The 12,879-nt window shown below is 40.5% G+C and overlaps 2 protein-coding genes across 2 annotated transcripts; both read left to right on the plus strand.

Annotated features, from left to right (window-relative positions):
* Window positions 1-846: 846 nt before the first annotated feature.
* Window positions 847-7,670, plus strand: TMBIM4 (transmembrane BAX inhibitor motif containing 4). Its single transcript, XM_083860371.1, has 7 exons — window positions 847-964; window positions 2,055-2,163; window positions 3,418-3,523; window positions 4,576-4,609; window positions 5,543-5,660; window positions 6,108-6,153; window positions 6,811-7,670. The coding sequence occupies exons 1-7, from the start codon at window positions 871-873 to the stop codon at window positions 7,015-7,017; spliced, it is 714 nt and encodes a 237-aa protein (XP_083716497.1). The 5' UTR covers window positions 847-870; the 3' UTR covers window positions 7,018-7,670.
* Window positions 7,671-8,233: 563 nt separating this feature from the next.
* LLPH (LLP homolog, long-term synaptic facilitation factor) lies at window positions 8,234-11,378 on the plus strand. The gene is made up of 3 exons (XM_083860372.1): window positions 8,234-8,282; window positions 8,390-8,581; window positions 10,917-11,378. The coding sequence occupies exons 2-3, from the start codon at window positions 8,401-8,403 to the stop codon at window positions 11,078-11,080; spliced, it is 345 nt and encodes a 114-aa protein (XP_083716498.1). The 5' UTR covers window positions 8,234-8,282; window positions 8,390-8,400; the 3' UTR covers window positions 11,081-11,378.
* The last annotated feature ends 1,501 nt before the right edge of the window (window positions 11,379-12,879 follow it).

The following is a 12,879-nucleotide window of genomic DNA, read 5'->3' on the forward strand; positions in this document are numbered from 1 at the left end:
TAAGAAAATCATAAATACTTCCCAGAATATAAAGTCATGCTCATAATTTTTGTCTCTGCAAGTGAAATGTAGTTTCTTAAGTCAACTCGGTAAAAAGCTGCTCAAGATTATTTCATCACTAAATCATAGAATGGATTTACTTCTCCCTTGAGAACCTAAATACAGTTCAGGCCACTGTTTTCCAATTTTCAAAAGCACTTCTAGTCAAATCTGTTACATATATTTCTAAAATGTCTGTCCCTTCAGTTTTTAAGCACACTTTAGATAATATTCACCAGTTTAAAAAATAACCTACTGCGCTGCATCCCCCGTCCACATCCCCAAATGGTATGTTTTTTTCAATGTGAGCTCCCATCAGGTCCGGCTGTACCCAGTGCTTTGCGACGCCTGAGGAACGCTGGGCGTCCCTGCTTTCTGTTCAATTACACTGAGTTTGAAGGACGGGACACGAAACTAGGAGAACTCCGTGGTAAAATTCTGCTTTGCATTAAAGGGTTCTGGGAGCGAAGTTCATCACACGCTGAGGCCGCTCCCATCAGGCACCGCCGAACGCAGGTACGTGTCTTCAGCTCTACACAGCCGCAGCCTGCTGCAGCACAGTCCGAGTGACTCAAAGGTGAAAACCAGCCAAAAGGCTGGGATTTTTCAGCGGAACTTCCTCTCCAGGCCCTCCAGCCCTGGATAAGACACGGGCAGGGCCCAGCGTTCGGGACACAAGCGGTGTCGGCGATCGATGCGCTCGGCCGCTCGGCGGAGCGCCCTGCTCGGAGCTACGCAGCGTGGGGGCGGCACCCGAGATCGATGCACTCGGCCGCTCGGCGGGGCGACCTGCTCGGGCCACGCCCCCCGGAAGCGGAGCCGGGCGCGGCCATGGCGGCGGAGCAGCTGTACCCGCGGAGCTCCATCGAGGATGACTTCAACTATGGCAGCAACGTGGCCTCGGCCAGCGTCCACATCCGCATGGGTAAGGACTGCGGATGAGTGGGAGAGGCGCATGGCCCGCCTCAGTCCCCCCAAGCGCTTGCGGAGAGGTCCCCGGTGCCGCCACTGGCTCCCAGCAGGTGCCTCGATGATATCCCGGTCACCTCTGGCCTTGAGCTGCAGTCACGTTCCGCGCAGAGTTTTAACCTGGTAAAGGTTGTGAGTGCGAAGCCTGGGCGCTATTTAGTCGGGGTTAGGCCTCGAGGGTGAAGGACGGCGGCCGGCGAAAGGCTTTGTCGTTTAACCGTGAAGGGGGGAGGGCTTCGCCTGAGGAAGGTTACCTCGTGTAGATTCCGATTGTAGATTACCCTGTGTAGATTCAGACTTGATTCTGTCCATAGTGATGGGTTCTGAAGCCCAAAGGCGGTCGGTGAAATGCTCAGTCCCTGCAGGGCGCTCCCCCCGCGGGTGTTCCAGGGAAGCGGGACGGGCCGGTCGGTGCCGGGGGCTGTGACACGGCGGTGCCCGCACAGGGGTTGGGCTCCCTGATCTCAGGGGTCTCTTCCAACCGTGTTCATCCCGTCACTCATAAATACTAGAATTACTTAATGTAATTACAGAAGTTTAACCATGAGAGTGAGGGATTTGAATTTCTTCTGTGAGGTGTTAGAACTTTGGTCTCTTCCAGCAAAGCATTTGGCGTGCTGAGAGGTCACACTGATGCCTGTGAGATCCTCTTTGCTGTTCATGTGCAGGTCTCAAACGCATTGAGTACTCTGGTAGAATGTGTCTAATCAGTAATCCTTGGATACTGGATACATTTGGAATAAAATGGATACATTTACTGGATACATTTTGAAATAAAAGCGGCTGTGTGCTGTCAAGTCTTAGAAGTTTTCTATATTTCTTTTGTCATCGTTGTTATAATTAAATAATGATGTCTAGGAATAAATGTAATTTTGCTGTAATACTGTGTCAATTTCTTAATGTAAAATGGCTTTTTACAACTTTGTTCTGTGCTTTTTCACTATGACTTTATTTTCCTTATGAAAATGAAAACTTGTATGTGATTTACTGTTGAACTCTGAAAGTGTAAGTCAAATGTGGTTTCATTTTTATTTTCCTTATTCCAGCATTTCTGCGAAAGATCTACAGCATTCTTTCTGTTCAAGTTCTGTTGACCACAGTCACATCTGCAGTTTTCCTGTACTCTGCTGGAGTGCAGGCATTTGTTCATGAGAGGTAAATTCTAAGTTGAAATGCAGCTGTTTAGCATGTGTTGGGTATAAATGATGTAACTTGCTGCTAACCTCAGTCTTCCTAATCGTTTTTATAACCTGTGTTTTGTTGCTGTAATAGATACTTTTTAACTTGATTAGGGAGTAACTTTTCTTCTCTGTCATTTTTCTCCTTGATTTACTATGAAAACTAATTTTTTTTTCTTGTGGTTTTGTGTATTTTAATCAATGCATTATTAACAGTGTTTATTTCAATATCTGTGCTGAACATATGAATATGAACTCCCCAGTTACTGACATTTCTTGTTTTACCATCTAAATACTTTTAGAATCTCTTTGGAGTACTGTTGTTTATAGGTGCCTGTTCCAAAAAGCAGAATCATGTTATATTACTCGTCCTCCCTCTCCCATCTTCTTTTTCCCCTTGTCCCCACCCCACTCCCCTGAAAGAATTAGTCTGCTTAAATTCCTGTGGGCATGCTTCTTTTTGCCTCTCAGATTTTCATGATAAAATAAGTCTCAAAATGCAAACTGTGGTGAACAGGCCAGGGAAAGGAACAGCTGGGAAAGGAGGAGAGCACTAAGTCTAGTTTCTGTTTTACTTTAAGTACACTTTTGGACTTTTACTTTCACTTTAAAGCCCAAATAGAAAAGGCAGATTAAACGCCGCAGGAAAGTCTCAGTTTCTGTATGACCTATAATGTATACAACAGTGGTTGTAAAACTACAGGTTTCTACTTAAATCTGCTCATTTAAAATTGTCCTCCTCACTTAGAACTGCTGTAATTTTTTTGTTTGATGTTGGTCCTGTTTTTCCTTGGAGGGCTATTTGAATGATTTAGCAATATTTACTGGTCAGTACTGATTTTCTTTTGTGCAGTTAGTGCCCATGTTTGTTGCATTAGGGTGCTTATGAAAAATAGTTCTCTGAATATGGAGTGCAGAACAGGCAAAACAGTACATATACTTTAATACTCTTACTTTAGATGGATGGATTTTCTTCTTTGCATGTGTTCATTTCCTGGGAAATCTTTAGCTTTAGTATGAAAAAGATGCCTTTACTTGTGACTGTACTATTTTTAACTGCTTATCTGTAGTAGTATGTTTTAGAACAGTTTTATTGTAAACTTGCATTACATTTACTTTGGATATATTTTCCTAGATGATCACTTAAAAACTTGGTTTTATATAAATTGTTCCATAGTCTTACAGATGTTTAAGTTTGATTACTTTTTTTTTTATATATGGAATTTCACAGGCCTGCCTTGCTTTTGATATCTGGGTTTGGATCTCTGGCTGTAATCGTGGCACTGACCCTCTACAGACACCAGCACCCTGTAAATTTATACCTGCTGTTTGGATTTGTAAGTGTTTCATTCAGTTAAATTATTAATTGTTTAATTCAATTTAATAGTCTCTAGAATATCTTGCATTGTAATTAATTCCTTGAAACTAGATATTTGTCATTTGTTTTTCTTGTATTCCTTGAAAGACATCCTATATATTTATGAAGGTCTGAGTTATTTTTTGGAGATGCTGTCCACAGGTTGTTCCTAGATAGCAGGCACTTGAGGTTTCTCTCAGCATCTTGTGTTAGAACTTGTAACCAGTTTGAGCAAGGGGTTTTGTGTGTGTGTAGAAATCTACCTGCTCTCATTGTTCTGCTGTCAGGGATTTTTTTCTATGGAACTGCTCAGTAGGAAAGGAGAAGAAATTCCTGTTACCTAAATTGTTTAATACATGGCCTTCAGCAGAGACCCAAACCAGCCATATTATTTATTCCTCCAATTGTTGTCCTTTGGATGCTAAATTCTGAGCATGTTTCCAGCACAGGCAGATCAGCCAGAGCTGTCCTCAAATTTCAGTCTTCTGCCTGATGCTGTGTATATGTAGATCCAGGCTAACAGTTTCTCTTGCATGTTTTGGATTATGTAGCAAATAAATCTTTTGAAAAGAAGTCATAGTAGTGCAATTAAAATTTGATGCTTTAAGAGTTCCCTCAATTGTATTTGTGATAAAACAGAAAGACAGCTTTGCTGTGTAAGTAAACAGATTGTTTGAAGGATAAGTGTGGAAAGGAAACTGAAGCAGACACTATGTCCAACAAGATATTAAAAATGTATTAATTTTGTAGCCCCTTGAATAGTTTGTAAGAAGTGTCATATAAGGGCTGTGCACTTACAGTAGAAAATGTAAGTGACATTTTTTCTATAGGGACAGACTCTCGCTCGTTTTCACTTTGTATTGTACTCGTTCATGTAACACAACTTCCAGCCCAGTAAGGCAGTATGATTGCCATTTTCGTGTTGAAAATTAAATATGTTTTCATACATAAAGATTTAACAGGAGACCTAATGTTTAATAGTTTGATTTTTTTTCTTATCTTTCTATTTTTTTTTTGGTTTGCTTTTTGTAGACGCTACTGGAAGCACTGACAGTTGCCATTACAGGTAAATAGTAGCCATCCTATTGTCTGATTCCATAAAGAATTTGGAAAAGGAATCCATTATGTTTTGCTAATTGCCCTTAGGGTTTTCTAGATGTGACTGTTTGAAAATTTTAGTGACAGGGATAGGAGTTTATCCCAAACCAGGGATTCAAGGGAAAAAAACTGAATTCTGATTCAGAAATGGAACTGTATAAACTTGAAGTGAGAAATGAGTTGAGGAATCTATTCTTTCAGTATGGTTAAAAATGTTCTCTTTCATAATGTTCAGCTCTCAGCAGAGCTGATCTTCAAGTTGAAATAGTCCTACCTGCCATCTCAATTTCCTCAAAGGGTATCTGAATTTGGAGAATTCTGTACTTCATGGTCAGGGTTGAAATGAAGCAGTGTGTGGTCACATCATGGCATCACCTTGAACTATACCTTACAGCATGAGAGGAAACCTCTTCATTGTGGCTTATAATCCCTTGATTTGGGAAAAGAAAAGATTAAGGAGGAAGGAGGGAAGAAAAAAGTTATACTCATTTCTGCTATCTTTCCCCTCCTGTCCCCTAATCAAAACTTGGAGCCTTTATAGGGGATTGTTTTCTTTTTCCCCTTGTTTCAGTATTGTGAAAAATTCATATAGTTTTTTTCCTTAAGATCTCTGTTATCTGTGCTTAAAATAGTTTTGTTTTGTTGTTGTTTTCATAATTCTGACTCAGGAAGACCTGTTATTTCCATTTAAGAAGCTACAGCTATAAAGTAACTGTCAAACTTAGCTAGTATAAGATCCCTGAGTCCTATGATTGTGAATTTGAAATGCAAAGACAGCTTCAGGCATAATTTACTTAATTTTGTTCACAGTTAAGTTTGAGTTTCTGTTTCCTTGAAAGATAACTTAGCAAATACATAGTGTGGTGTTCTTTAATTGACAGATTACTTCTTCTGTTTACAGTGACTTTCTATGATGTCTCCGTCGTCTTGCAAGCCTTTATTCTTACTACTGCTGTATTTCTTGGATTGACTGCATATACTTTGCAATCAAAGAGAGACTTCAGCAAATTTGGAGCAGGGTATGTTGTCATATTCATAATTTTTAAATGTTTTTTTCTTTATTAAAGCAAGGTTTGCAGGTATAATAAGGAATAGAGGTCAACACAACCTGCTTCAAGGGAATAGTGAAGGTTATTTATTTTAAATTATTAATTTTACCTGGTTCTGATCTTTGGTAAATTATTTTCAGTGATAAAGAATCTTAAAAAAATTAGAAAACTAGTTTACCTGGATTTTTCACTGAGAGAGAAGGCAGATGTTTCAAGTCTTTAAAAAACTAAAGTTAGAACATAACTTTTGACAGTTTTATAAAACTACTGCTGACACCAGTGAACCATAGGCATCTAAGAACTCCAGACATGTACTTGCTAAATATATTGTGAAGAGGTTTTAGAGGAAAGGAGGATATTTTAAGTGAAGTCTAAAAGAGTATATTGTTGCTCACACTGTAATTTATTTTCTTTCAGCCTCTTCGCTTGTTTGTGGATTTTAATCTTCTCGGGTTTCTTGAGGGTAAGATACTTTGTGTTCACAGTTAAAAGATATTCACAGAATCACAGAATAGTGTGGATTGGGAGGGACCTTAAAGATGATCTAGTTCCAACCCCCCTGCCATGAGCAGGAACACCTTCCACTATGATAGAGTTGCTCAGAGCCTGACCTTATACTAACTTCTAGTATTGGATCAGCCCAATATAGCTTAATGAAAGAAAATTGCTAACCAGATCCATTACTGTTCTAGATCATGCTGGTGATCTTTTAACTACACATTTTCAATTTAGATTTTTGTTGGGTGCTGTTCTTGTCAACATAAAAGGGTTATTTGGGTTGATTGACGAAATTTGTTAATTGAGATCCACTAGTTGATGAAGAAAATGTGAAGGAGATTTGAGATTTAATTGTATTTTGGTTTTCTAGTTGTTCTGCTGTTAGTATTCTGGAGACCAGAGCCTCCTCCCTCTTAAGTGGAGGCACTGTTACACAGTCAGAGATTGTGTGACTGGAGAGTGTATGGAATAAGAGCATTGAAATATTACCATAATACCATGGGTTTGTGTACATAACACTAGAAAGACTGTATTTTAAATGTAGCATATCATTATGCAGGGATTTTAATATAAAAAAAAAAGAAACTCACAAGTATCTTTTTCATATTTTATCTGCCTCCAGCTGTTTTTCTATAGTGAGACGATAGAGTTGGTGTTTGCTGCTGCTGGAGCTCTTCTGTTCTGTGGATTTATTATTTATGACACTCATTTGCTGATGCACAAATTGTCCCCTGAAGAGTACATACTGGCTTCAATCAATCTCTACTTGGACATCATAAATCTGTTCTTACACCTGCTGCGTTTTCTGGAGGCATTTAATAAAAAATAGTCAAAAGCAGTATGGTTTGACTGCAGCACAGTTAAAGTTCAGCATTTGGATGATCTGCAAACTCAGTAGTTCTGCCTTCTAAAGACTGAATCTTTATTATGTTTGCATTCCATCTATATTGATCCCTCCTTAGGGGGGAAAATGGCTTTTTACGTAGCTACACTTCTTCTCCAGACCATGTGTTTTTTATCATTAATATGCTGTTATCATTACAGTAACTTTTAAAATCACTTTATTAGGGTACTTAATTAATCGACATAATTAATGATTAAAATTTTACCAACTCTTGATTGCTCCAGAGTAAGCTTCCCCACTGCTGAAAATGTTTTCTTTGGGGTTGATCATTCGTTTATGTACCACATAAGGGTAGCATGAGTTTACCATTGTGCAATGTTTTACAAAGATAATTTTTATTTTAGTTTTTGTTTGGTAAAATGAAATGCTGTCTCTGACAGAGATACTCTGTCCTTGTTAAGGGCTGTTGCTATGGAAGCTGTGAAGGTGTTTTAAAGGGAATGTTCTTCATTTTAGTATTATTTATTGCCTATCCTCCAGTGTTCTGAAAAATCATTCGAAGATTGATTATAGCATTTTATCAACTTGTGTATAATAAAGCTCCCTGTGTATCAATAAAAATTGGACAGCCTTTAGTCTGTTCTTGCCGCTGAGACTGGAGAACTTCAGGATGCTGAGAAGGAACGCCGCGGACGGGCCGGAGCTGGCAGGGTGGAGGTGACTGTGGCTGCTTCCCACGCTGTGGAGGTGCTGCAGGGGCAGGGAGCGTAAAAACGAATTTGAAAGGCTTCCTTCCTATTCCGTGAGGGATTGTTACTGCTCGCCCGTGCCGTCAGCGAGAGGTGAGCGACGAGGAATGCGATACTTGGGCAAAGATGCGCTGGGAGCGGGTGCGCTTTCCGTGAGGCTGCCCCGGTACGGCTGCCAGGGGGTTTGAGACAGCGTGATAATCTCGCCCTGTGCCTTAGGATTTCATTCAGAACAGTGGGGCAGGAGCTAAGAATAAAACCTTGCTTTTTACGTTGTGATGGAGCCCTTGTTTATGCTTTCATGCCTGGTCCAGGCCGCGCAGCGGTGTCTGGACACACTCCCGCCGGGGCGCGGAGCAGGAAGGCGGTACGCGCTCGCTCGGAGAGTTACGGCAGGGCCCGTCTGCTCCGGCGGGAGGCCGTGTGCCTCACTGCGCGTGCGCGGGCGGGCGGCGCGGCCTGACCTCGCGCGGGTGCGTGCGGCGGCCTCGTGCGCGGACGGTAAGCGGGGCGCGCGCCCCTCCCCCCCCCCCACCCCCACCCCCACCCCGCGTGCGCGCGCCCCCCCAGCCGCTGCCGAATCCCGATTCCCGATTCCCTCCCCGCAGGACACCGAGACATGGCCAAGAGCCTGAGGAGCAAGTGGAGGAGGAAGATGCGGGCGGAGAAGAGGAAGAAGAACGCGCCCAGGGAGCTGGAGAGGCTAAAGAAGATCCTGGGGACCAAAGCGGATGTCATCATGGAGGAGGTCAAGGAGGTGGCGACCGTGCTGCCCCCCGAGAAGGTCCTGGAGCAGAGGGGTGAGTCGGGCCCTGGCGGGTTTGTCCTGCTGCAGGCTCCCAGGTGTGGGGGGTCCTGCAGTGCTGTTACTGACCCTGTGGCTTCTCCCGCCGGGATCAGGCGTGTGGTTGGTACAGGCTGAGCACAGCGAATGGGAAAGCCTGTCTTCTAAAGCCAAAACAGTGACTCTGGTCATTTCACAACACCGGCATCCATATTGCATCCGGGGGCTTGTGGAACAGGGTTACTAACATTTGGTTTAACTGTGTAAAGTACGTAATGTATCGTAGGGAGAGACATCTCTGACAAAATCCGGTGAACGCGGATTCGGCACTCAGCAGCTGTTCCAATCACAGCATTGTGTTTGCTGCCAAACTGCCCGAATTTGAGGAGGCTACTAAACATACGGAACTTGGGGTAGGAGTAGTACGGGCCTGGTTTCTGTATACGAATTAGTGTTGCATTGCACAGGGTGCAGGAGTGGGTGGTGTTAAGCGTCTACAGATAACGCTGTCTTCCTCCTTGGAATCGAATGCAAACTGTAAAGGAAACAACTCAGGAAGTGGAAACAAAGATTTTAAATAGCTGCGAACTGGATAGATTTAGAAAGATACCTCCTCTTTCCACATCTGGCATCCACACTAAATTGTAGTCTTATTTTGATTCTTCAATTTATGCCACTTAAGATATTCTGATACTGGAATTGGAAATAGAATATAAAAATACTTGTCTAATTAAGGGTAGCTTCAAGTATAATTTATAGTTTTATCTATGGTTCTGATTTGTCCCACAAACCAGGTGTAAAAGTTATTCTTTAAGGGTTAGCTAGAACTGAATTTCCAAAATGTTTTGGAACATTGTCAGACTTCTGATGCTGAAGTTGAATGAGAAATCATTGTCTTAAACCTAGTTTCTGAAGTAAATGCATAACTATCTGTCTTTCCTGCACCTCCCTCCAACTTTGCTGGCAACTTCTCTACAGGTGGTCCATTCCACTTGGCTTTTGCAGAGAGATAGCAGCCTCAGAAATACCTAAGAAAATATGTATTTCACAGAACAGCTACAAGTTTTGTGAAAATAATGGTGTCTTCCTTGAAGGGACTTTTCAGGACTAACTGTGAACACAAAGGAGTTCACATCACCAAGTGTTACAAGAACCAAAGTAGATAAAAACTTCACCCACAATATGTACTTCCCACAGACAGATAAATAATTTTTCAACCCAAGAAAGTATATACGTATATATTGGAGACATCTTACTGTGTTACTTTAGGGTATTGTTTACAGCACACTGTGAATTATTTTTTTTTCCCAATTTTTCCTCTTAAGAAAAAAAATAATATGAGGTCTGCCGTGCTGGAGAGGGTTTTGGTTCTGCCACCAGGCCCCTGTGCTGATTCTCTGCTGGTTGCAAGTGTTTGCAAGCCCCCCAGTTTAGGCTCCATAAGCACATCTCTGGTGCAGATTCCTGTAAACTCTCAGCCTCAACTACTGAAGCAGCACGTTGGCCTTTTCCTTGTGAGCTTTGTCTCCCAACATCAGACAAGCACAACATAAAAGTCTTTTTTCCTCTGCATAACACTTGTGGTAAAGACTTGAGTTGCACACATTTGATTTGGGAACAAGGGAGGGATGAAATGACAGAGCACAGTTCCAGTCAGTACTTAGCAAGGTGTTCCTCTTGCACCCTGTTATCTCCCCAAGGCATGACGTGTGTGAGGTGTGAAAGGACGCTGCTCTTGGCAGTGACCATGTCATGGGCAGTCTCCTCATCCTAGAGATCAATCCTCTCTTTCTGCCTGTAAAGTGTGCTAGACCTGATGTCATGCTCACTCCTTGAGGCAAGTGTGGCATCACTGGCTGATACTTCCTACTGTCATTGTGCTTCACCTTTTCTCTTTACTATTCTTTTTACTTTTCTTCATCTTCCACTGAGAATAAATTTTTAGAACAGATCTTAAACATTACATTATAAAATGTGTGTAATTGTGCATATGTTCCAGTGAACCTATGGCTTCGTGCATGTTTCCATGATGGAATACACAATGTTTCCATGATGGAATACACAGGATTGGAACAGATTGCAGATTATTCTTAAAGAATAACATGGTTTGCCCAGACACGGCCTTTAGGAAAAACATTGCACATTCACTACCAGCTGTTGAAGTTCCTGGGTTGCAGTTGCATTGGTTTGGAAAGTGCTTTCAGTTTATAAACCCTTCAGTTCTCTATGTACAAATACTGTTGTGTCTGTGTCATGGGGCATTTCTATTGTTTGAGGAAATCTAGTAACAATGTAGCTTCTCTGAAGCTGATTCTGATATTTTACTCACTAAAAATACCTTTAATTTTCAGATGACTGCAAAATGGAGCTGGATAATAAACGAAACAAAAAAACTCTTCTAGACCAGCATGGACAGTACCCAATTTGGATGAATTCCAGGCAGAGAAAGAAGCTTAAGGCTCAGCGTGTTAAAGGGAAAAAAAAATCAAAATTGGCCAAAGGCCTTGTCTGGTAAAATCACTTTTGTAAGATCATGAATATTTTATTTAACAAAATAAATTTCCCACATAAGTTCATGAGATTGTGTGGTCGATCACTGACTGTAATTTATCGTGTTGAATGAATTTTTGAAGAGACTATTTGGCCAGCAAATGATGAAAGAAATAGCAGCTTGGTGTCTGCCAAACTTAAAAAGCAAGCTGAGTGCCTTTGAATAGACTAATTGTCTGCTTTCTTGGGGGGTGAGGGTCTTCATCTTTTATACTGTGAACACTGAAAACAGTAAAGGAAATCCTGAAAGTAATTAAACCAAATGGTTTTGTACTGTGGTCTTTGTCAGTGTAACTTGTCTTTTAGTAAGTATAACCAAAGGATTCTGTAAACATGCTGTATCCTTTAAATCCTTTTGTAAAATTTGTTGGACTGACTTGCATTGCTTTTAACATTTGATAATTAACAAAAATATATTTTTGTGTTTAACTCCAAAATTTTTATGCTGAAACAACACCAGGGCCTCATGAAAATTCTGCAAGTAAAATGAGAAAGTGTCAGTCTGACATAAGTTCATAAAGAGAACAACAAAATATTTCATTGCTGTCTGCAACAGAAATATTGTACAAACTAAATAAGTGAAAATACAACTGATTCTTTTATTATTAAAATGAGAGAATGCAAATGCACAGAATGGAAATAAAATAGCTTTATTTAAGATTTTTTCCAAGTTTTAGTAAAGTAAATGAGAATTTTTTCCTTTCCAAGTTTTAGTAAAGTAAATGAGAATTTTTTCCTTTCCAAGTTTTAGTAAAGTACATGAGAATTTTCCTTTCCATATGTATTTTCAGTAACCTTTTATTCCCCTTAAAATGGTACTTACCTATCGTGCTTTACAATGTGTGCATAGGATAAAATACTGCATGATGATCTAACAGATGCCATTTATGTGATTAGCTACAGTTGGGTGCATATTACTTGGCAATAACGTGATGACAGATGCAAGGGTTCCTTGCCCTGAAAGCTTGTTTTTTTAAGATGCCTTTCAAGGATGGAAATAATTAGAGTACCAACCCTGCAGTATGTTGCTTTTTCAAGTACCAGGCATGGGTACAGGGCATAACCTTTGTCCAGCCTCATGCGAGATGAGATCCACATTCTGTAATTACCCACAAGTTGTGATTTGTATCTGTTGTGATAACTTGGGCATAGGAGAGAAGATCTGTTCTTTTAATTACACTAGGTTGTAGTATGCTGAAATCCAGTAAGAAGAACTCGGTGCGATAGAAAATTAAATTTTTCTGGGAAAATACAGTGTGTTTATTACTATTGTTACAGAAAAGGTACATAAAAAACTACAGTGATGTTAAAGGAAAACCAGTGTGTCTTTTAATTTCACATAAATTGACAGTTAATGACTTGGTAAAATATATATTACCATATCATGTGCCACTAATAACTTCGTACTTTAAAAATATTTCCATTAAGTTGATAAAAGCCCTGCTAGTTGATAAAAACAACAGCTGCTGTCATTTTTTTTGGTCTTACTAGATAAATGGATTTAGATTTTGGTATCAAACTTACCTAATGTTAGCTTGTAGATTAGGACTACTTTAAAATTGATTCATGTGGAGGAAAGTGTTTATGAATGTGTTCAACCAGGAATGGAATGGAATGAGCAGTCAGATTGTATTTATTTACTATTGTAATGATGTAGGCTTTATTTTGCTTAATACATGCTTTGGGGAATTGAGGAGGGGAGCTTCTTGGGCTTAAGTGTGAAAAAACAATTGTTTTTTTCTGTAGAGTAAGCACAGTGCTATT

The sequence above is a fragment of the Zosterops lateralis genome (genome assembly GCF_965231275.1).
Source record: "Zosterops lateralis genome assembly, chromosome: 4".
In the NCBI taxonomy this organism is placed as follows: domain Eukaryota; kingdom Metazoa; phylum Chordata; class Aves; order Passeriformes; family Zosteropidae; genus Zosterops; species Zosterops lateralis.

Coding starts and splice junctions, on each gene's coding strand:
- TMBIM4 (XM_083860371.1), top strand. CDS start 871: ATGGCGGCGGAGCAGCTGTACCCGCGGAGCTCCATCGAGGATGACTTC. Junction 3,524..4,575: donor TATACCTGCTGTTTGGATTT/GTAAGTGTTTCA, acceptor TGCTTTTTGTAG/ACGCTACTGGAAGCACTGAC. Junction 5,661..6,107: donor TTCAGCAAATTTGGAGCAGG/GTATGTTGTCAT, acceptor ATTTTCTTTCAG/CCTCTTCGCTTGTTTGTGGA.
- LLPH (XM_083860372.1), top strand. CDS start 8,401: ATGGCCAAGAGCCTGAGGAGCAAGTGGAGGAGGAAGATGCGGGCGGAG. Junction 8,582..10,916: donor GAAGGTCCTGGAGCAGAGGG/GTGAGTCGGGCC, acceptor TTTAATTTTCAG/ATGACTGCAAAATGGAGCTG.